The sequence below is a fragment of the Ischnura elegans genome, chromosome 12 (assembly GCF_921293095.1).
Source record: "Ischnura elegans chromosome 12, ioIscEleg1.1, whole genome shotgun sequence".
Classification (NCBI taxonomy): Eukaryota; Metazoa; Arthropoda; class Insecta; order Odonata; family Coenagrionidae; genus Ischnura; species Ischnura elegans.
In genome coordinates this window covers 5,843,904-5,867,576 of record NC_060257.1, presented here as the reverse complement: position 1 = coordinate 5,867,576, position 23,673 = coordinate 5,843,904, and the positions used below count along the sequence as shown (strand labels likewise).

The 23,673-nt window shown below is 37.8% G+C and overlaps 1 protein-coding gene across 4 annotated transcripts in view; it reads right to left on the bottom strand.

Moving 5' to 3' along the window:
* Positions 1-7,896: 7,896 nt before the first annotated feature.
* Positions 7,897-23,673, bottom strand: part of LOC124169746 (monocarboxylate transporter 10) — a 103,811-nt gene continuing 88,034 nt past the window's right edge. For 2 of the 4 annotated variants that reach the window (XM_046548443.1, XM_046548442.1), the window contains 7 exons: positions 19,469-19,620; positions 17,588-17,941; positions 16,498-16,644; positions 16,245-16,385; positions 15,124-15,349; positions 14,593-14,832; positions 11,342-12,024 (listed from right to left, as the gene is read on the bottom strand). In XM_046548443.1, the coding sequence (XP_046404399.1) occupies positions 11,921-12,024; positions 14,593-14,832; positions 15,124-15,349; positions 16,245-16,385; positions 16,498-16,644; positions 17,588-17,941; positions 19,469-19,620 (1,364 nt within the window). In that variant the 3' untranslated portion in view covers positions 11,342-11,920. Of the gene's footprint in view, positions 10,239-11,341; positions 12,025-14,592; positions 14,833-15,123; positions 15,350-16,244; positions 16,386-16,497; positions 16,645-17,587; positions 17,942-19,468; positions 19,640-23,673 lie in introns of those variants that run through there. The other 2 variants (XM_046548445.1, XM_046548446.1) reach the window with 2 other exon arrangements.

The window sequence follows — 23,673 nt, the reverse complement described above, 5'->3', positions numbered from 1 at the left end:
AACTAATCCATTATCCTAACCCTCTCTGGGAATTGAGGCAACAGGGAATCCAGCCACTTAGTTAGAGAAGTTAAGCTCCCAGTCTATCTATCACAGCCCTGCCTTGTCACATTGCCCCCGGTGCATACCATGTTCATGATGGCAGTCATACTGGCTACAATCAAAACATCCATTTCCTAATGGTAATAATATCAACTTGCTCAATCAAGAAGAAGTGCTATGAATTTTTATGGTCTATGATAGGTGCTTCCTGCTGTGTAAACTCAATGACAATCATGATGGCCTGTGGTAACATGCTATTATAAATCCTTTAATATGGTATTCGTCGTGAAAATTATCTGAATTCTATCCTTGGCTGCTACCAACTTGTATATAAATAAAATAGCATTCTAGACATCACCCAAAACCCTTTTACAACAACATAACTGTTAGGCATTGTTTTTTCATTCATTCATAGTGCTGCAATCCTAAGATTGCTACCCAGCAGCCTTCCATTTCCCCAGCTATGAAGTTCTTTTACCTCCCAGACTGAGGTCCTTCTTCCCCATCTCCTTCTTGGTCTATCCTAGATACTCATCCCATGATCTTCCTCTGGGGACACATCACTTCCCTTCATTATTTTTACCACATAACTGCTGTATCTCATTTGGTGGCCTATCTACCATGTTTGGTTTGGTAAGGGTCGTTTAGTCTCTTATTTTTCTTCTACATACATCCTCGTTCTTCACCCAATCCATCCATTTTACCTTCAGCATGCTTCTTTCATTTCATTCATGCTCCTCAAACATCAGGTTTTAAGGCCTCTGTACTCTTCCAATAACTTCGTCCAATGTCCAAGCTCCCTAAGCAAAGAGTGCCGCTGCCCACATCTCACGTGCTGTTTCCTGGTGTCCAGTCTTACACTCTTCGAGTATAGTAGCAGCCTCTTTGCCGTGATCGCCACCTTAGCTCAGGCTATTCGAAAATGTCAGCCAAGGGAAGAAAAAAATATTGACTGTCATTTGTAAAGAATTTTATTAGCCAAAGAAATGTTGCATCAGCTGTCTTTTTAACAAGTATTGTACAATTGAAATATGTATGACATGATCCAAATGAGACATTACCTCCAGTAATCTCTTTTCCATTTTCTCACCTAACTTCAATTACTAAGTACCAATTTGCCATCCTATTGGTGACAATTATCACAGGGACTAGCATAGAAACTCCCACAATACACAGTGATTGGAAGCCACAATGTGGTTATCCTCATGCAGATAACTGAATCTCAAATACATAATACATTTCTAAGTCACCACGTTCGTCATTGCGCTACTCATTTTGTTTCCAGATGCTCATCCAAGCATAGCGTTAAAAAGATGTATCCCTTCCTCTCGACCGGACGTGCTTTGTCAATTTTGATGACATATTTCTAGAGAACATAAATCATCATCCTGAAGTTTTCTGATAACATGGAGACTTCTTTTGTCAACAATGGGTGCATTCAGGGTTATTGAGCACTCAGCTAGTAAGTGGCCTGCAATCCAACGTATTCTCAGCCACCCTGAATGGAAAAGTTGGAAGTTAGTGCCACAAGGGGAATTTTGATCACCTAGCAACACACGATTGGACACCAGCAACGAACATTTGAACTTGTCCCATTCATCAACGAGTGCTCAGGCAAGGAGTAGCCAAAAATACCATGTAGCAGAGAAATAACTGAGCTGTTATGGATTGGTTGCTTGCAGGGGGAATTTCCACACCTGTAGTGCTCGTGCTCTCTGCGCTCACTCACCCTGATTGTGCTCATTGTTGTTTCTCAAACATATAATAATTGCATCAAAGAAATTTCAGAGGTGAAATTTGAGATACTTAAAGGCAAATGTTGACCAGGGACTACTATGCATAAAGTGGAAATTTAGAAATGGCGGCATGAGTTTAAGAGAGAATTCTGTGACCAAAAAAGACAAATTGAGCAGAAGGTATGCACCCTATTATATATGTGAATGTCCATCATGGCCATAACCAGAAAAATATGCTTTGGGAAGGGGATACATTTCAAGGGGGTTTCTCTGAAAGGGGTTCACTCAGGAATGTCCTCCCGCTGCAAACATTTCAGAGGGGGGCTTAACCACCCAATAAAGCCTTGATTTCTGTATTTAATTCCACTAATAAGAGGCATTACTGCAAATAACTGACATTTGTGAAGTATCTTCTAAAGTGAAATGATTAGACTAATAGTTTTTTAAGATGAATAACCGATTTGTTGAAAATTATCACTTATATTGGACCACCAATTGCACTGGCATGAAGAATTAACATATGTAATCACCTTAATATTGCACATAAATCCACCTCGTTCACATTTCATTGGTATTTAATTATGCGTAAGTTGGAAAAATTAATTCATGCTTACAGGATAAATTGATCACTCTCAATTTCAGTAGTATCAGAAAAATAGGTATCATCTCTAACAAGTGAACTGTGTGGCCTCATTCAATCATTCCTACATCTATAGTCAGGGGTGTTAGAAGCTAATGGGGCAGTTGTCAGCATATTTGAACCCTCCAGAAGGTAAACATATGCTCATTTACCTAAGCACATTGATACAGTATTCTTGGGATGGTCATGCATCTATAGTGCTTAACATTTCAATATCATTACCTAAATTGAATTTTTGCTAATCATGTGCACTTCTTAAAATAGGTAAGTATATAACAAATGAGTTAATATTTTCATGGTCAGCAGAAATAGCAGTTAACATTCTATAATATTTTAATTAGAAATTAATCGACATTTTTATTACTTAACTGCTTAATCAAAATTATCATATGTGCCATAACATCATCATACCTCTACTATAGCCAAGTTTGACCCGCCTGCATATCAAACTCTCCTCAAAAACCAATGCATTTACAACCCATGAGTATTTAAAAAAATAATCCATACATCTCAGTTCAGCTAAATTCAGTGTACCAATTTTGTGGTACAGGCACCTTGCAAAACACATCATCCAAAAAGAAAGCCACAACCTGGTGAACTGAAATTTGACCTGCAATATTGGAAGATATACATATTTCACTCTCTTTCATTCCTAATGGATATAATTTCTTTCCAATCTTCAATTTAGTTTGACCCTTGTTCATGGAGAACCCTACATTTTTATTGTGCTCTTCATTGCGATATTTGAAATCTCCAAAATCGCATCATTCAAGTCTCAAGCCCCTAAGCCTCGCAGGGTTCAACACTTCTCAGTCCTCACTTTCATTACTGCGTTCACAGAAAATAACACTGGTAGCCATTTATACTTAAGCATTGTTACTTTCTGAGTTTCAAACAATACTAGAGCACAAAATTATGTTGAGAGTAAAAGACCTTAGAACACCGACTAGAAACTTCAAACCAATTGCAATGAATTTAAATGCCTGGTTGCATGGCACATTAACACATGCAAATTAATGTCTAAATGCATGAATGCCAAAATCCTTAGTGCAACCACTCAACTTGTGCTAACGCATGAAAGGAAGAGAAAATCAGTTCAAGTTTGATTCACACATTTCAATACTCCCACTGCAAAAACGCTCAACAATCGCCCACTGAATCAAATCCGCTCATCTAGTAGCCCAACAACACAAATCCCCTCGGCTGGAAGCAGCGGGAGCACAAATGCTCACCTCTGACTTAGAGAATAGGAGATGAGCGATTATGCTCCGGCTAATGCCATCTGAGCGGATTCGTATTGTTGGGCTACTAGATGAGCGGATTTGATTCAGTGGGCGATTGTTGAGCGTTTTTCAAGTGGTGGTATCGATTTGCATATGTTCTTTTACGGTCCACCAAAATCATTCATGCATTCACTCATCAATTAACTCATTTGTGTTGATGTACTATGTAACCAGGCCTTACAGGCTACTAGATCTTAAAAGGTCCGTTTTATTAACCCTACATCGAATTTTTCTCAACTCACTGAAACTAAATCTGAGGTAAGTTAAGGCACTTATTAATATCAGCACATATGGGTTTGATATTGTGGGAGGTATTCATAATAGAAATACATCTGCAATTTACCACAAATTTATTCACCAAACAACGTGTTACAACTTGCCAAGTCATGCAGCTGATGACAGCTTTTGTGTTAAAACTCATTGTGTGGTCAATAAATTTGTGGAAACGCACAACAGTTTTTTTCCTATGCGCTTATTTGTATTAAACTCTTGAATTTTTTAAACTCTAATATATATTTTCAAGTGTACATAACAGTAATCTAATAGAAACTAATGAGATTTTTCTGAAATGATGTAGAAAAATCAATGTGTGCATTTGAATGAAATCTCTACTGATTGTGAGCTATTTGTATCTCCTAACTACTCTGCAGTGGTAGTAGTGAAAGGCGAAATTGTTAATTGACTATCGACTTCCTCTGTTCATCACAGCTTCAGCTCCAACCATCATAGCAAAATAAATCCTTTCTGACAGAGCATTTAACAAAGGTAACCAGTGACATGTAACAGTATGAAGCTGCCTACATACATAAAAATGATCAACATTTCATTTCCTCCATTTTTCTACCATGTGGGAAACTACGCTTATGAAACATCACAGCATCTCCTGAAGATCACGAAAAGACTGCTGGACTACCATGGCTGATCTGTGCACGCAATGGTGATTAGTAAGTGTAAATGACAGGCTGAATCCAGGTTTTTATCGAATATGAATCCTCTAATCTATCTAATTCAAACCCTTCGTTTTAATGATCTGAATCTTAATGCCATGCCTAATCCTCTTTTAAAGCATTAATTGTAAACCTAGTATGTATGAGAAATTTTCTTATGAAGCTGCCTTTCTTACGAAATCTCTATTTCAATCTAGTCAAATTTGAATCTTATATGTAATAATATAATTTTCTGCCACTAGCGTATAGAATAAATGGTATAAAAATCTGTACTTCATGGATGCAATTGTATTTCGAATCCATAGTTTCAATAGAATTTGAAAATTTTTTTGAATCTGTTCCTTATCTCTAAATAAAAAATAATTTCCTTGGATTCGGAGATGAAAGGACAAGATAAAGAACAGGAAGACGGATAAATAGAATGTGAATCTCTCCTTTCCCTTGGTCTACAACTTTGTAGAGCAGTTAAAGCATTAGTATTCCAATGTCTATCGAAGGTTAACTGGAGGGAGCAATAGTAATTGTAGGTAGTGTAACATGATGTCAATTTAAAGCACAGTTAGAATGGGCATGGGAAACTGTTGAGGTTCTCAACTCAAAGACTTTGAGGACTTGGCGACAAGTCTTTTGAAAAAAAAACTAGAGTTTTGAATGAAACTCCCAACATTCTTCATGTACTCAAAGACAAAATGCCTCAACAAAGTTTAAAGTTATGGAATCAAAAGTGCCTATGATACGTGATACGATAAGAAAATTATTTTTTTAAATAGGAGATTCCGGAAAATATTGAGGGTAGGCAACGCCCAAGCAGGGAGGAGAGAAACAATGCGAACTTAGATTTAGAGGATGCTTCTGTACGGAAGTGAGGCATGAACGATTTTCAGCAGCGGAGAAACCAAGGGTGGAGGCCTTTGAAATGTGGTGCAACAGAATAATGAGGACCAAATGGATCGACTGAGTAGCCCAAAGACTGAAGTTCTAAGAAGGGTAGGAGACAAGAGAAGCCTCAGGAAAACCTTGATAAGGAGGCAGAATATCGCAATCAGTCCTATCTTGAGACATGATGGCCTGAAAGAGACAAATGCCTAGGGAAAAGTAGATGGCTAGAATGGAAGACCTCGATTAAAATATATGGAGCAGGTAAAGAGGGATGTGAAAGAGAAGAAATATGTTGGTGTGAAAAGATTGGCTCATACAAGAGAGAGAAGATTTGCATCACACTAATCTTAGGATTGCAAATGATTGTTGATCACTGACGAAACAAATATAGAAACTGCCTCAAGTTTCTTTTTTCTTAAACATGACGGAACACAGCTTAAGAGAAACAACTACACGCAAGAACTGAGCTCAGCTCAACAAGATGGATGACGCCCCCAGTACATGTCGGGGAAGCAAGGCCTTTGGGTTCATCAAAGAGCTCTGGGGTGTTTCTTCCTCTTCTTTAGCCGAGAAAGGTTATAGCTATAGCGAACATTAAGTACCCACAAGAAGATAAAACAAAAATTGTAGCAAGAGGTGCTATTTCTGTGCTAACTTGAGTTAAGGAATGCTAATATTATCAGAGTAACCTACCTGGTATAAAAATATTAGGGGAAACGACAAAAACAGTAGACCAAGGACGTTAAGAGGTAAACAGATTGAAATAGAATAAATACACAGAGTGGAGATGTGCATAGATACTTTGTTGTTCCTCGTAAAAAATTATATTGCCTGGGATTTGTTGAGAATGTACATCGATGAGAATTGGGTCTTGAAACAAAGTTTTTGATGAGGAATAACTAAATATGTGCGTATTATTTACATTGCAAAGCAATACCAAAAAGTATGCTAAGCCTCATAAAAACATTGCCTATTAGCAGCCTTCTGAAATCCATTCTGTCACCTAAACTGTGCTACAAAACTTAATCTGATTCATTCCAATACATATGTGCTAACTAATTTCATAGTACATATTAATCATGCAAATTCATCAAGTGGATGATTGCATCCCTAACATCTGATAACAAGATTGAAAATATTTATATTCTTCACTATTATGTAATTGGCATTATTTTGCAGGGTGCAATTATCATTAGCTAAAAGAATAAATTCATCTGAAAGGAAACTTTTATGATGTCAATGCTTAACATTGAAAAACATTAATCGGTCCTCAGTTAATATGCATTACCTACCTGGCCTCCTGTAAGTGTAGGTAAAGTCTATGGCAAAACTTGCTATATTAATCTCCATTAGTTAGTGAAATTGCAACTATGTAGCTCCTTAACTAGTACATATGCAAAAAATATCCCCGAATTTTAAGGGGAACATCTACGGGAGTATCTCATCAAAATTTAAAAAGACAAAAATACCAATCAATGACATGACATTGCCCAGAGCAGTTCAACCTTAGCAATTTCCCTTGTATCACAGCTTCTTGAGAATTTTCAGCTGGCTCACATTGTATAATCAATTCTCACTTCAAACAACTAAATATCACATAGCTCTTCAAGCTCAAATATAATCGACAAGTTTTATAAAAACTTCTGACACATTCAAGCTAAAGCAATACATAAGTGTCATAAACATTTCAAATTTCAACAGAGGTCTGAAAAAAATAGTGGTGTAACTAGATGTCGCTGTAGGATCTTTTTGAGGAAGAGGGGCAATCTAAATATACGAACAGCAAGCTGAGAGTTTTAATGACAGACCTGGGGAGGGATTTGTAGTAGCCAGTGGCACGACAATTGCTGTACTCAGTTCCAAATATCTAATGCCATTGGAGGTGGGGGGGGGGGGGGGTGTCACAATTACTGGAAAGTTACATGCTGAGATATTTTTCCTCTTGACAACATGCCCACTAGACTCACGAAGTTAACACAGCAAAGGTCTGAGAATTACTGAATTTCCAACTCCTTACACCACGCCATCACCTTCCGTTTGATCGGTTGTGGGAAAGTCACACACCGAGAAACAGTGGCAGATCCAGGATTTCTTTCTGGGGGGGGCACAAGCAAGACCGTGTCCAGGATTTTGCACTGGGGGGGGCACAAGGATACCTGGTAATACAAAGCGAACGCAATGATAATGGGAATTTATTAAAATCTTACATATTTTTTAAGGTTCTGGCTATGCCGAGAAATGTTCCCTTCCCTCACCCCCACTTGTTCTAGCCGCATCCGCAAAGATATTTGGAATGAGTAGAGGGATAAGGAGACCTCAGGTAGGACGGGAAGGGCTCCACATCCACCCTTGGCACTCAATAAATGCTCTTATGGTACAAAGAAGCTTTGTCAACATATGAATACAGACATAATTGAGATTTTACATTCACATATGCATCTGACCGAGGTATTGCTAGCACTGCCAGGTTTAGTGTGCAACCAACTTAGAACATAGCAACAACACAGTAGCTCTTCAGTTTTTCAGACAGTACATGCTTGTAAAATTATGGGAGGTAAGTTTAAATGCCTTAAAGACGAAGAGAACACTTCTAGCGGCAAATTTGATTGTTGCCGCTTCGTTGATTTTCACCACCATTTGATTCAGTTTGATGTCTTGGCTATATTTTAATGTTCATTTTAACTTTTTCATCAGTAGAAAGTTTACCTTTAAGTATTTACTTAAAACTGATTCCTTAAGGGATATTTTTCCATCATGGTTGGTGGGACCTCACTCACCGTCAAGACTGTCCTCTTGACTTCAAAAACCCAAATTGAAAGCTTTACACATGCCAAATGATAAATTCCCCAAAGCAATCCCAATACTTATTTACATAATGAAATGGTAACATGAATATGCCCAGGAAGTGTTTTCAGAGAGATGGTGGAGACTTTTGATGAACACCGTTAAATATTTGCTGCTTTACTTTGTGGAACCATGAAGTAAGAATAGAAAATTCACCGTATCCATTCCACACTGATGCATGTAGGTCTTCAGTTGTTTCAGAACATGCAGGCTTATCATAAGGATAGTTGAAAAGCTTCAAAAAGCAAGTCAAAATTGATAGCTGTAGTGCTTTAAAAAGTATAAGAGTATCAATATATGTATGTACTGATATAGTAGTGTGACAAAAGGACAAAATATGTACTATACGAGCTTCAGGATGTCGTGTTCATGTGGCAATACGTACATTGGAGAGGCAAGCAGAGCCTTGAAAATGCACCCGCAAGAGGAGAAGAGAGCTTCTGAGAAAAAGCAGTTCAGCCTCCCTGCTATTGCAGAGCTTGGAGTGGACTTGACTACAGCATTATCTTCAAGGTGGCGAAAATCGTACATGGAGAGAAATGCCCAAGTTGATACAAGAGGCTATCGAGATTGCTATGATGCAGAACAACATGTACCGAGAGGAGCGGTAATCTCTCCACCAATTATGGAACAGATGCAACCAATCAGCAAACAGACAAAAAATGCAGCATAAAATAACTACACAAAGACAGAAAAACCTACGACCTGAAAACATGAGGATGATCACAGTCGAAACTGTAGTCTACGGCCCATCTGGAAGCAGTGCAACACGAAGAATGGAGAATCAGAATTAGAGTATGTACAGATAACATGCCAGTGTGGAATGCATAAAGAGAAATTTCTTTTCCTACTTGTGATGAGACCTGAAAAGCACTTTAAAAAGCATGCAGAATACTTCACAGACAGTTCCTGGACACTTAGCACCAAGTTCAGCCACATTGGTCATTTTGTGACAACACTGTAACATAGAGTACATATTCTGTACCGAGACCTGTGGCAATCGTAAGGCAGTCATGGCTATGGTGCCATAAGGTGGACAGATGGAATGTAGGTAACTAACTGGATCCAATGGAGATACACAGTGAGTGACCTTAGCAGAGCATGGGGTGAAAGTGTTTGTGTAAGCTCACAACAACATCATGCATTCACAAAACCCTTGACTGGAAGACAAGTCAAGACAAATTGATGGTTAAGAGTATGTACCCTGTTACTTTAAGCCATTTAGCAACAAATTCCGTTCTGAAACTCAAGGACAATACTGGGATATCCTCAAGCTGCAAGCACTAACGCAGCATTATCTGTTCCTTCAGTACAATCAAAAATATTGATTTATTCTCACATGAACATCACATAAAAGCTTGTCGTTAAACTGCCTCGTTGTATTTACCCAGCTTTAAATTTCAAAGACTTAAAAAGTCTTTCAGTGTTATCGAAAATTAACAGCATCATTTTCAATCCCAATTTGACAATCATGCACATTCCATCTTAGGTGTAATCCAATCTCGTTATTTTGATGTGTAAGCATTTTTCTCGTTGTTGATAGCAAATTGGAAACCATTGATATCGCAGCAAACCTTCCATGCTCCAGCAATTATGTATTGTGCAGCACTTCAAGTAAGTATGTACCATGAAAATTATCATCTCATGGATGCATCCAGCCCTTTTTCGAATGATCCATGAGAGTGTTGCCTTGATGTAGAGAGCATCGTTAAGTAAGCTGCAGTGAAGGCTCAATGCAGCACCGCGTTCATAAGGATATGTTTTATGAAACCTTTTGCAAAACAACCACTTAACTGGTCATTTTGCTAAGGATTTACATTTGCGGGCGACGTGAGCTGCTGAAGTTCCACATCGTCTTGGGGAGATCCTAAAATGGAAATATTGAAGAGCATTAAAGCATATCGGACAGAAGAAGTTGACATTTTCACCCGACCCTGACATATTTTTAGTACACCAAGTTAAAAGTCAGTCAAGGCTTGAAGAGAGTTAAAAATGTACCACAGCATGCATAGCAGTTTTTGAGTAAAGATAAAGGGAATAGAAGAAGCGAAATAACTTAAAACATAGTGCAGTGTAACACCTCCCGTTAACTATTGCTTAGGCAGTGCAAACTGTCACAAACAAAACAAGTTAGAGAAATACGATCCCACCAAGATCTTCACATGCAACTCCACTTTATCTGCAGCTCAAAGAGAAAACATTGCTAGAAGAGGAAAAAATCTATTTTTTCATTATGAATAATCACTTTCATAGGGTGTAGATTATTTTTTATATTTACCCTATTTATTGACCTTTTTCACTAATAATAATGCAAATTATCTATTGTTCACTAAAAAGGATGCTTGAATGGATGAACTATGGTAGCAAAATACAAATATGCAGATGATCCATCCTAAAAGTTCAATACATTTGACTCCTACAATCCAGAAAAAATCCTGGTGCGAGATCTTTATGCAGTTTATTTGGCCAGGTAGTAACAGATAATGAGATATGCAGTGAAGAATTTCCAATGAACACAAGGCTGTCTTGGTGACCAAATGTCTTGATGCTGAGGTACATATGCACTATTTTACCAACGAATTTTCCTTTGAGAAAACTTTGCACTCAGTGAGACTACTGAAAAAATGACTTATACTGATGTGGGACTGAAGAAACTGCTGTCCTCTTGTAATGAGCTTAAGAAATAGCATAAAAACTGAGGTTGTGCTAACGGTTGGAGAGTATGATACAAAGAATAGTCTCAGTGCCACGAACTTAATCTTGAAAAAAGTTAAATTATTATTCCTTTGGTACTATGGGCCATATTTTGTTTTACCTAAATCAAACTTAGAACTTAAGAAAATATATTTTTATGACAGTCCTTGACTGGTATAAAAGTTCTAATTGTATTGTACATATTCCATAGAATACATATATTTTAGAATTCTCGGATAGGAATTATTTTAAAAATACTACAAAATAAATAAATACTAAAATTAAACAAATTTTTATTTAAAACAAAATTTCTTCTCATTTTGGTTCGACTTAGCAAATTCCCTCACATACATCACAGACCCCACAGTGATGCCACCACAGCACCTAAAAACCAGCAAAATTCCAAATCTGCCTGCAAGTCAGGATGGTGGCACATTTGGGATGCTCAACAGCAAGACAAAAAGTCAATTTCTGGCTGTGAAAGATTGTAAATTAAATATAAATGACCATGTTCGAAATCATAATTTTAATGACTGGTTACGATTTTTATGAGTGGCAGCAATTTCCTTCCCAAATGAGAATCTTAAAAGCAGAACATACTGCGCAAAATAAGGCAGAGGACTTATATATTTACATCTTGAAAAACACAAATTGATTGCATTGATTGAAACACTTGCATTTCACTTCACTTCACACAAAAAATATCTCCTTCATCAAACTAGCTAAATGAATTAAATAATATATATATATAAATATACATAAAATTTTCATGAAGTTCAAAATGTTGAATAGTTATTACACAGAAGCACGCCTTACGCTCATAAAACACACGCAACAATAACTTAGGGTACAGAATCACATGATTGAGGAATACGAGAAGCGACGAAAGCCCCAGAGCAACCTCTCCTCACTGGCAGACTTATGCACCCAATAGAGTCCAGCTTCTAAACAAGTGATTCCTTAAATAAAACAATTGAACAGAAGAGAAATATATATCAATTACATTGAAAGATAAAAAGGCAAAAATGATAATACCAAAATGTTCTGGATTGACAGAAAAATATCTGGTCACCTGAAACAAAATTAACAGATAAGCATAGATATGTTTTTAAGCAAAGGGCACAAAAGCAGCCCTGAAAACCCAAATAATCTGGTAAAAAATGTAAATTTAAATCATAAAAACCAAAATAAAAATTATGGCAAAAAGTTTCTCTGAAAAAAATTGAATTTGTTTACCAAAACTCAAATACATAACTTTATACATACATATTTGTAAAAGGAAAAATTGGCCAAGAAAACAACAAATGCGTAATAAAATGGAACCAAGTCAACCACCCATTCACCTATTCTGGGAATTTAAGAAATCATTTGAGGCAATGTACTTTGAGGATAAATTTCTTACATTCATAATTAAACCATTTTTTTAATAATAAAAAATTTGTAATCTTCAAACCGACCCTGTTCTCAAAACAACTGAGTACCATCATTTGGTTAACACTTTTATTGGCTGGTGGAGTACTTATACGAGTTATATCGTAGTTAAAGGTGGAAAGGGCAGAAAAGAGATTTGCTGGGGTGGTATAAGCTCCGTCAACAGATGGTAATTTTTACAATAAAGAACTAGAGCTATCAATTGATATTACAATATAAAAATCTAATAGGGCCAGTGTAGAAAATGAAAAATGCAGATTTTTAATTAAGTAGGTTTTGTTTAATATGAATATACTTCAAGTATAAGGGACAGATCATTTCCATTACATGGTTCTCTGTACTGCCATTTCTTGGTCTATGGAACTGATAATTTAACGAGAACCAATTGCATAAAGTCGGTATTTGAAACTGACACAGAGTGATGGTGAGGATTTGAATTAGGTGCCCAAGCCTCAAATGCTCCTCAATGTACTCAAGGCCATGACCAGTGCCTTGCGCGAGATTTTTCTATTTTTTTTTTGCATCCACAGCTTAAAATGCCATATTTTAAACAAGCATTATGAATCAGCAATTCTTTAAAACTTCTCTACATGTTCAATTATGGTGATGCAATGTCACCAGATGGCATGGCTATACCGGCATGTTTTGTAGTGCCTTTCTAAGAATGTTGGTAACAAGATATTTTTGTTTGCCATAGACAATAGTTTACAGTGAATGCCTGCTCAGTACTGCAACCAATACATATGTACATCTGTGATCAAAAAATAGATTACCCCAGATCGGGTAAATATGTTAATTTCTCTGAAAAAAAAACTTTATTTGATACTAATTAAGTAATGAAGATGCTAAGTTTTATTTAGTAAGCTCCCTGGTTTTTTTTACCTCTTGAGTGACATTATTGTCATTCAATTGTTGTGGTTGTACGCTGAAACTTTCCATGCATTCAGAAAATAAAAGTCCATCGTAGGAACTTGGAACCGATAGGTAAGAAGCGGACCAGTGACGAGAACCAGAAAAATTTAAGAACTGACTCATCCTTAAAATCGAGGAACATGTTTAACACATTGGCAGATACATATGGGGGGTGCAGGGGGCACGTACCCCCCTTCCAGGACTGCCCGCATTGCCTCACATTGCATAACTACAATTGTAACTCTTTCATATCCTAAGATGGCATTGTTGTGTATATGTATGCGCATAATCATTTTTGATAAAACTTTCTTAAACTTCGCATATGACTTGATTATTTTTTATAACGATAAAAATGAAGGTAACTCAAGATATCTTTTGCACCCCCACCCCCCCTTGAGTATTTTCTGTATCCCGTACTGTTTTACTATCGCGAACTGGCAAAAAAAAAGCTCTCAATGAGTCCTGGAAGCACTCTAAAATAACAGAATAACTGGATAAATAGTAATATTTTGTTTGTTTTACGTAAATTATGAATATGACAAGACATTTAAGTGAAAGTTTGGGTTATCCATGTTTTCCAATTATTCGTGCCGTCTCTCCCCATCGTTAATTAGCCATTAGGATAATCGGGAGTGTACTGTAAATGAAATATAAAATGTGAATAGCAACATTTTAGAGAATAGATTTAAATATTGCATCCAATACACGTACATCTATACCTGAGAATTAGAACACGATGTAAATGCAATATATGTAGCATCTGTACCATTTACGAAGAAAATCTTAAGATAGATCAATAGGAAATATAATACTAAGGAATAAAATCTGTTGAGTAATGAAATAAAATCAATATGCTTAAAAATAACTATCACCATATATTTAATCATCCACAAAACTGTAGGCTGTATTAATATGTTAGAAAATTATTGTTAGAAATTAAGAACTGAACTAATAAGAAGAGTGGGGTGATAAATATTTCAGTTATAAATAAATATGGTACACAAAGGAATTCATGCAATTCTAGAAAAAGTAACATTAACATTTTTTTTAAGGAATTTGACACACGGGAATGTTACTTGGCCTTTTGTTACTGAAAAAATGCCTATTATAACAGTGGCTCTTGGATTAATTAGCTAAAACAGCACTCAGTTGGTGAAATAAACATCTGAGTAACACATACATACCTATGTTATCTGGTTTTCTGTTGTTTGCACATCCAATGCCATCAGCTTTCTCATCACTTTTGAGATCTCCACCTTTACCTTCAACATCTAGGCTGTTTATATTTCCATTTGGTAAAGGCGTATCCGTTTCAGGGGATTTGACAAATCGGATGAGCAAGAGAACCATTGCTCCTATTATAGGTGGTATTCCAGCCAGCAGAAAAGGGACTGTATAGGATCCCGTATGATCAAATATTGCTCCTGAAAAACAGATTGAGAGAGTTATAAGCAGGCTTTATAGATATGTTGAGATTGGCTACTTTCTCTGCACTCAGAATACATATGTATTAACAATATAATAAGTTCTATTTTAACTGTCAATCAACCACATATCTGATGTATTATATATTAGTAATGGCTTTATCTGTTTGGATCCACAAATCATATTGATCTTAATAGCTACCATCATCATTTTATTGGTTGCAAGCTATGTATGTATATATCAGTCCATGAGCACTAGAGCATCCTTGAGATGAGCGTACGCATATGTACCTGCAATCGGAGGTCCAGCTGTGAGCGGAATGGAGCACAGCCCCAGGAGAAATCCAATGGCTTGCGTTGCGCCCGCTGCCCCGCAAAGGTCAAATGCTATGGGGCCGAGAATACTGATGAAGCAGCCATCAAACAACCCCATCACAAGGGCTATTGCGATCAGTATATTAAAACTATTTGTGGCTACGATGAGCATGGTCATCACACCAATTGAGAGGAATGAAATCTGTGGAAAAAAATGGAAAGGACAGTCAGAGTTCAGCATTTTAGGTACACTACAAAGAATGAATTTCACACAGAATTCCATTTTAACACAATTGGGAAAAAGTAATACATATATTTTAATATAATGATAGGTCAATTTCAATTAATTTTAAAACATATCATTGAAAAGAACTAGAAAAGACTGAATATGATATAACAAAAGAAATTGGGATTTTTAAGTAATAAATAAAGTATGAATAGACTCATCTTAATTTCTTCCCATTGGGATAACAAAATGCAATCAACCTTAATTTCCCCAATTCAATTTCATAACATCTTGCTGCAATCAATTAGACAGCAAACCATAGTAGCTTTTGAAATAATTATTTTGAACTCTTGCTGTTCTACTGATAACAAGGTTAGGTACAATTTAACAATAAAGTTCAACCTCCCCAAATGATGGACTTCTAGTAATTGCTGCAGGCAACAGGGAATGTCTATTTTCTCCCCAATGAGCTCCAGCAATGGACACGCAATGCTTTGTCAAATGCTACATTTACTGCACTTGTAAAATGGGCCGTAATTGTCCAGACAGCAGTCCCATCTGAATAGAGGACACCTCTATATAGCGGACAATTTTTCAGGTCATATATATGTTTGCTACATATGGAGGTGTTAGATTACTAATTCTTTGGCTTGCAAGTCAGCTCATCATTTATTTTATAGTTTAAAGAAGAATTTATGGAGATGAGGACATCCTTCTGTCTGCCACTTCATTTCCCCCTCCCAAGGACAGCACTTAATTCTTGGTTTTTGTGCCCTAAACAACAATGATCAATGAGAACTAAGCCAAAGCAGTGCAGCGATGTGGCAGTGAATGGATTTATTTGTGGTGACTAACAATGAGTGCGTCGTACCTGCTGGAGCATGATGCGATTCACTTTGGGCATATCAGCAATTTTTCCAAACACCAATCGCCCTACGCCAGACGTAACACCAATGCACATCACCAAGATTTTTCCATCGCTTTCCGGGAAATTAATATCAACAAATTTAACCTGTAAAAAAGGTAAGCTGCGTTATCCGAACGAATGTTTAGATAAACAAGAACATTTCCAGTTTATATATTAAGCCGACAACGAGAAAAAAATTACTTTTTCAATGACTCACCATATGCACATAAGGTACAAAATATCCAAAGAGTGCAGATGGAATTGCTATTGCCCATATCACATATTTCTTCCTCTTCCATATATCAAAATTAATGCCTAATATACGCTTACTCTTCTCAATTTTCAATTCATGCATAACTTCAGCCTGAGGAGAAAAATAAACATAATTCAATGTCAACAGAATTCACTTAAAACAAACTTCATTTATTAAGAGTACAAACAATGATGGACTCCAAACTCAAACATGCATTAACTATGGGAAGTAATTAAAGGAAAATAATGCTTTTAATTGAGAGTGAACAGAGAGGTGAGGGATGAAGATGACTCCCTCCACCAAATTTTAAATGACATAATAAATTTCACATTCTGCAGTAATAAGGTAACGAGTCAATGGTTTAACATCCTCCCAAAATATAATCATTGGTATACCTCACCAAAAAATCAAAGGAGCTCTAAGTGAATAAAAATCTTCTAATCAAAATGAAACTACAAGTTTAAGTATAGCGGGACTATCCACTGTGATAACTTTTACGGAGTCACCCGCAATGCACAAATTGTGCAAATAATCCAAAGAGAAAAAATCATTCGCCTTGAAAGTGATCCCAGTCCAAGCGAATGATTTTTCTCTCTTTGGTTTTTTGGCACAATCAAACTACGATTTTCTTTTCTCCAATAGTGCTCCGATAATAGCCAACGTCTCACTAAATTCCAATGAACATTTCAACATTATTCCATGAAAAGTCAACCAATGTCTGCCTTTCTTTTTTCATTTAAAACTCTCGTTCATTTACAATCCAGGGCAGATTGGTCAAATTTCTGAGGAGTTACCTTCCTAATGACTGGTTCCATAACTTCACTCAAGTTATAGTATGCAATTTTAGTATGATCAAAAATATTTTAAAATTAGGCTTATTGCAAATTATTTTGGTGTCGATTATTTATAGCTGCCCTTAATTATTAATTAATGATTAGTCCCTTAGCTATTGATTAAAGAATAATCCCTTGTTTATTTCAAATGGTTTTTGAAAAAAAAAATTTTTTTGCCACAAGTTCAGCCAGTCGACACGAAGAAACAATGGAAAGCTGACCTCGTTCACGGATGGATGCATGGGAGACGATTCAGCCGACACGACGCCGTTCCTCGTGTGGCCGGCATCGACTGGGATCTTGGGTGGATGCCTGAAGCACATTGCACAAATAGGGATGAGGGCAGCAAGGCCAGCCAAGGCCCTCAGCGTGGTCTCAACGTCAGTCTTGACTATCAGCTGGTCCAGGACGGGCGGGAGGACGATGGTGAAGACGGAGCTGCCAGCCGTCACAATGCCATTGGCCAATCCCAGCCGCCGATTGAAGTGCAGGGGAAGGACGCCGAGGGAAGGCGTGTACGCCAGTGAAGAGCCAACCCCAAACAGAACTCCGTACGTCAGGTACAAGGCCTCAACCTGCAGAATAAAAGCGATGCCTCTCTGTCTTCAAGTGGCCCAGGAGGCCTTCAAGGGGTGCAGCACACCCCAACATTTTTCCAATTTGACACAAAATATTGGGCATCATAAATGCGCCTAAATAAAAATGCCAAACAAAAAATTCATCAAAAGAAAAACTCAATGATAGGTGTTTTTTCCCCTAAGATCCTGTTATTTTGTTAACTAACCACTTTCATTTCAAGGAACAACTTAAATTGAAACTTTATTCAAGGAAACGCAGACTAGCCAGTGGTGTCACATTACAGAGTCAACCACAAATACATATATGTGCGTACGTGGCCCAAAAATCCACAGAGGAGAGATCATTTTCCTTGATGGAGGTACAAACAGTAAGAAAGAAAGATAGCAAATAATGGGCACATGTTTTTCCTTTGCGGCTTTTTTCTTTTGCTCCCCTATGTCATGTTTACTATGCTGGGCCCCTGACCTCTTTGTATATTTAAGAAGAAAAAGAAATCTGACAGACTAAATTATGCGCAATGCATCCCTCAGGGACCCACGTCAACCTACCTTCAAAAAACTGATTTCTTTCCCACTTCCTTGGATGCATAAGCTTTGTGTAACTGTCTAAAGAATACTTAATATCAGCAATTATGCCACCAATGACGGTGAGCACAACAATAATACAAGAATTTGTAATAATCTTCATCAATATTTTGTTAGAACTAGAAATTCTAGTTATGCCCCTCAATGAACATTTTATTGTATATAAACACCGGTAAAATATTATATGCAACATAAAATATCCATATTTAGATAGGGATACCAACTTAAAAAAAATATTGGGGGGCCCAAACCGGGGATCTTGCCACGGGAAATTTTATAAGTGGTGAGTTTGAAGTTTTTTAAGCATTTTAGAAGAGTCATATGATCAACAGTAGAACCCTGATAACTCGAATCTCAATATCTGGAAACTCCGGGGAAAATCGACAAGCCTGACACATTTTTTCCTCGCACCCATAACTAATTTTTGAGGGGGCTCGGGCCCCCTCAGGCCCCATGGAGTCGGCGCCACTGCATTTAGATATAAAATGTGGGTATTCGTTAGGATTCTATTATATCACTCAATTGACAAATTTCCTTAAATGCAATTCATGAAGTGTATTAATTTTAGTAAAATTGACATGCTTTACATCATCTCCAGGCAAATAAAAAATTTTATCGTTAGTGCATTATTGGAAGAGCTTTTTGCATGTTGAAACTTACTATGTATATAATTAGTGTGCCAGTTGTTTTCATGAATCTTCTGTTTGTTTATGGGCTGGCACCCAGGAGGTGGCTAAGAGATATACGTCAATGTTTAAAATATAATAATAATAATAATATAACATTTTCATCGGTTCTTGAGGATACGTTTTGTACAAGTATGGAACACGTCATTATGCGTATTTACAGGCAGCAATATAGGGGAGTAGGGTTTCTAATTGTAATGCGTGCTGCAAGTTGATTAAAGTAATTAAAAAAGTCTTTTGATTGGTCACTCACACTGTGCGACAAGAAGGACGACGCCATCATGCCGATGGCAGCCAGGCAGCCTCCAAACACAGCCGTGGGCCGGATGCCAAAGCGGTCAGTCAGCACGCCGGCCACAGGGGAGAGGGCGAACGTGCATCCAATGGTCAGGGAACCCACCAACGCTGCCAGCACCAGAGTACGCTGTGGTTATTCCTGAGATTCACAACCCAGCCTCCAGTGAAACTCATGCTCACTGGCATCGATTTGAGAGCCATTTACGATTGTCTTTCCCTTCTAAGGGCAAATGTCTGACAAAGGGCACTTTAACGTAATGGAGCATGAATTATTATTACCTTTACTTTACACAATAATAGAAATCTAATTGGAAGAAAAACTTAATTTGAACTGATCCATAAAAGGTGAAATAAAGAATTAACGATCAGCTTTAATTTTAATAATATGAAAATTATATAGGAAAAACATAGAGGTCCAATGCACTCCATAAATATTTTGATTCGATTATTCAAATATCTTAGGCTGGGTGAATTTCTTACATTCTAACACAATTTCATTTACTACATACATGCTTAGAAATAACCAAAGGATATTATAAACCATATTATACTAATACAAACACATATTCAAATTAAAATACGGCTACTTCGATTCATTTCCAAGTTCCCACGAGTGTTTCAATTCTCCCAGCATGCAATGCATTCGGGGAAATTCAGAAGTGATCAGAGAATTCAGGCAAAATACGAGGGAGGGAAATTTTGGGGGATGGCAGCCACCCCTTGCCACCCCTAATCTTGAATATGGTGATCTCAGAGTACTATAGGCAAGTTGCTCATTGGCAAGTTATCCCTTAGACTAACATGCTATTGGGAGAACACCAAATATGACAACAACCAAGTCAATGAATCAAATGTGTGGTGCTATATAATGCATTCCTACACTTCACTGATGATCACACTCGAATTCCTGCATCTTTCCCACACTTCAACCACTAATCCTGTATCACACGATCATTTTTTCTACCTCACGGAGCAGCAGCAGATCCAGCATAGGGACAAGGGGGTAGGGAGCAAGGGGGTAGGGAACAAGGGGGAGTCTCCTCTCCTGTATATATTCAACAACTGAAAAAAATTACCTTATTATAGGGGTAGGTATGATCAGCCCCTCTCTGGATCCGCCACTGCCACCGAGAAATAGCTCCAGCAATAGGTTTTCAGGGACCAAAATAGTGATCGCTTGTTGACCCATCATTTTGTGAATCACACGCTTATTCCCACCTTCCCTTTTTCCAACGCTTATTCTCTCACTTTCAATATTTACAAAATTCGTTCAAATATAAGCCAATCGAGGCGTCACAATCACTGTTAGCGCCCATGCGTGGTGATTGGCTAAAGGACAGTACTGGCGATGGTTTCAGCGACAAAATTGGGGACGTGCCGAGAGATGGAGAATGGGATGGGATTCCATCCCTGGAGACATCAAGGAAGATGATTGCATGGAACGGTCTTTTTTCCGCTATCATTGGAGAAATCGCTGGAGCTATCGCTGAAAAGGGACTCTTAAACCTAAAGCACAGATAGTAGATCTTGCACTGCAGGCCAGTACCAACATTTCAGCATCAAATTCACATGGATGGCAGAATTTTTAGGAGCTTAAAGATATGACAGAAGCAAGGTAAGCCATCAAGACAACCCAATTTCAACCACGGGGCACTGCTCAAATACAAATAATCGCAGAAAAATAGCGTATTTTTTCAGGAGAGATGAGAAAAGCTAAAAATTTTCACAGTAAAATTTTTCCCACAAGGAGTTTTCGAGAAAATGGAATCGCCAAGTGGCATCCTGAAACGTTGCGACCCGCATTGCAGATATGGCAATCGACTGCTCTGTATTTGCCGCCAAGGGAACTACACGCAGGAGGCCCAATTCATACGACGAATTTCTTCCTTTAATTGATGCTTATTTGATTGAAAATTTCAGAAGCGCCAGTTGATATTGATGGGGAGTTCGGAGAGGATGAACTCCCTCAATCTCTCCTCAATAGGGTAGTTTCATTCCTTCCTCAAAGAAATCCTTCATCAAAGAAAACGAACGGCATTGATTGCGATTCGTTACCCACTATTAGTGTGTTCATAATATACAAATTATTTGGATTTAGAAATCCCAGTTTAGACGAATGGTAATGGTCAATTTTAACCTCATTTGAAAAAGGCCAGATTGGGGCCCATGCGATGCCACTCCACGTGACGTCACAGGGACCTAGTTTCTATACGAGTAGATAGGAGTTTTACATCGTCTGATATTACCAATGCATGCATGAGGCACAGAGAAACATCTCTTAATAATCACCCATTAAAACTGCATACGGTCGGAAAGTTTCCTTCGTTTGATAAGGTATTAATAATCCTTATTTAAGCCAAGCGCTACCAGCTAGCAGGGTACTCTGCTACCTGCTAGCATCCTGCGTCGTAGCGGCGCTCATTGCCTCGCCCCAAGGTCACCTCACATGGCGGCAGCGGGAACAAGAATGACGTCACACGGGCTCTTCCCAGCATTCATACTTAGCCGTCGCGTTTTCGCGCGCTTGAAATTTTTCACTTTTCATTTAATCGCGAAAAATAGATCTCGTCGTTTAAAAATCTAAAAGCGTGAAATGCGTACTCCAGGAGCAATAATCTTTCGATTTGGGAAATAAAAAAAATAGGAGACCATCCTACTGGAGAATGTGAAGGTTTCCATTTTATTTAGAATCGCAGCAATGGATGGGGCTCTTCCCGTGTAGATATCTCTGGAAATGGTGCCAATAAACATTCCATCCACACACTCAGTGACACGGTTTCATTACGTAACCAAAATTTACGGAGATGAAAATCCATTCATTTCCTTTGACTTCCGCGTCGCCTTTCATTTCAGACCCAGGCATCCACGGCAAAAAAAATCTTAAGAGACGCAGAATGCGTCGTGAATGGCCTTAAATTAACTTGAAAATATTTACGATTGAATTGCAGCTCTTCTAATACACTTTAGTAGGCTTTTCACCAATGGCATTCATTAGTATATGTACCTAGATTCTCAAAATTGAAAAGGTGGAATCTGCACATTTCCATTGTATATGCGACCCTATATTATTTAACAATTTAAAAAAAATAAGAATCAATTATATACGCGTAAACTTTTACATGCCGTCCTTGCTCAGTTGAAGTTGGATTGCGGATTAATTTGTGGGGAGAACTTCGATACCTCCACTGCGTAAACGCTCAACAATCGCCCAATGAATCAAATCCGCTCATCTAGTACCACTAGGGGTACAAGGTGAGCGAATTTGATTCGGTGGCCGATTGTTGAGCGTTTATGCAGTGGAGGTGTCGAATTATTACAATGCTATTCGGTAGTATTCTGCCGATTAAGGTAGGTTTACATGGAGTAATAAAGAAGTGATCTGGGAGCCTCCCTTTCCTTCCAGCACTGCCTTCTTTAATTCACTGTAAGGCCTACTCTCTTTCCATCTATATCTAAAATGCCTATTCTTTTCCTTCCCCTCCCTCGTTTCCCTAACATTCTACCCTCCAACACCATTTTCAACATCCCCTCCCCGCCAAGTATTCGCTCCATCCATACCTTCTGTCTCCTCCAAATCTCATCTAAAAGCAGCCTCTCCTCGACAACCACATCCAGCACTTCGTCGTTCCTTTTCCTCTCCGTCCATTACACCCTCTCCATTCTTCAACAGCTGCTATTATATTACAAGAAAAGAGATTGATTTTCCGTAGGAGCATACTCCTCCCCTTCCCACTAGAGTTCTTCCTCTAAGAAATACGTACTACTATAACGCCCTGACTAACGTTATCATATCCATAAATTCCTCGACTTTTCCCTCGAGTTTTCCATAATTTTAAAATTCCACGACAATTCCCCCGATATTTTCCCGGTTTTTCCTTAAGCTCACCACAGAAATCACAATGTATACGGTATTGAAATAATTTTATGTGATAAGCGGCAATTCGCCTAAAAATATGGAGGCACACATTATGTTTACTTGACGTAGAGGCTACTATGTCCGAATGTCTAATGAGTGTAGGCATATTATAAATACACATAACTTTGCTCATGCATATTAATGACCTATAGATGTTTCGCAGGTCTTTTTTGCTCATGGGATACACAAATACTCAACTTGTAGTTTTTTTTAAGTTTTTTTTCATGAACTCACCGCATTTGTAC